Source organism: Aspergillus nomiae (genome assembly GCF_001204775.2).
Source record: "Aspergillus nomiae NRRL 13137 chromosome Unknown contig00931, whole genome shotgun sequence".
Lineage (NCBI taxonomy): Eukaryota > Fungi > Ascomycota > Eurotiomycetes > Eurotiales > Aspergillaceae > Aspergillus > Aspergillus nomiae.
In genome coordinates, this window is record NW_015378984.1 from 1 (window position 1) to 1,281 (window position 1,281).

At 55.5% G+C, this 1,281-nt stretch overlaps 1 protein-coding gene across 1 annotated transcript; it reads left to right on the top strand.

Moving 5' to 3' along the window:
- Positions 1-252: 252 nt before the first annotated feature.
- ANOM_011841 (putative PtaB protein) lies at positions 253-1,281 on the top strand (the record flags this gene model as incomplete). Its single annotated transcript, XM_015557097.1, has 2 exons — positions 253-643; positions 762-1,281. Coding segments are annotated over exons 1-2 (827 nt in total), but the record flags the coding sequence as incomplete, so codon positions are not given.

Genomic DNA, 1,281 nt, shown 5'->3' on the forward strand with positions numbered 1-1,281 from the left:
CGTCTGGCTCTGGACGATACCAGACGCAGGCTCAGTCACCCGTCAGCTGCGTCTTGGCCTCCGCTCCGACGCTAAAAGCGGCCTGTTGTGCCTCCACGTCAAGCGCGCTTTGCTTCGAGTCCGACGCTCGCCTTCACCAACTGTCGATATTTTGACAATCTTTAATTATTATTTTCTGCATTCCCTCCTTTTATCTTAATACCTCTCCCTTCTCAATCTCGAGCTTGCTCTCTAGAACATTCTTTTTCCCGCCTCCCCTCCCCCTTGGCCGTCTCTCGCTTTCCCCTGTCCATCGATTTCTAGGAGTCCCGTTATCGGCGACTTCGTTGTACAGCGATGATGATGGCGCAGCCATTTCCTGCCCATCAGGGGATCCCGCAGCATCCCGGTATCCCCCCGGGTCACCCATTGGCCCCTGGCCAGCACCCAAATGCTCATCCCGGTGCCGGAATGGTACAGCAAGTACATCCCGGAGTATCAGCTCCGGGAGGTCCTCAGGTCACTCAGGGCGGACCAATGATGGGTGGGATGCCACCAGGCGCTGGAACGACCGCTCCTGGCGGTCCTGTACAAGCTCATGCTCTCTCTCATCTGAATCCAGCGCAGGCGCACCTGTTCCAGCAACCACACTTTGCGCAACAGTGTAGGTTTTTATCTCTTCTTTTTTGCCTTACCCTCGTACCCCCGATTTTCCCGAACAAGGCCCGGCAAAACGCCACGATAATGATTGACGGCTAATGACTTGTGTTTTTACTCTGCAGTTGCCAATAACCCTCAACTCATGCATCAACAGCAGCAGCAACAACTCTTGAGACAGCGGATGCTCTTTCAGCAACAACAGCAACAACAACAGCAACAGCATGGTGGGCTTCCCGTATCAATGCCGAATGGTACGCAGGCATTGAATGCCGCTCAGCTGGCAGCCATGCAGAATCCTGGGATGCGTCCGGTCATCTCCCAAATGCAACTGCAGCAGATGCCTCATGGACAGCCGCAGAATATACAACAACAGCAGCATTTCCTGGCTATGCAAGCTCAACAAGCTCAACAAGCTCAACAGGCCCAACAGGCCCAGCAAGCTCAACAAGCACATCAGGCCCAGCAAGTGCAACAGCAGACGCCGCAACCAGGCCAGCAGACTCCACAGCAGCGTCCTGCTCCTCAACCTCAAAATGTACATGATGCCCAAAGTGTCACCCCTCAGCCGCAGCCGATGCCGCCGCCGCATCAGGGAAGTGCCACCCGCAACCCACCCCTCAACAACACCCACCTGCGTCTCAG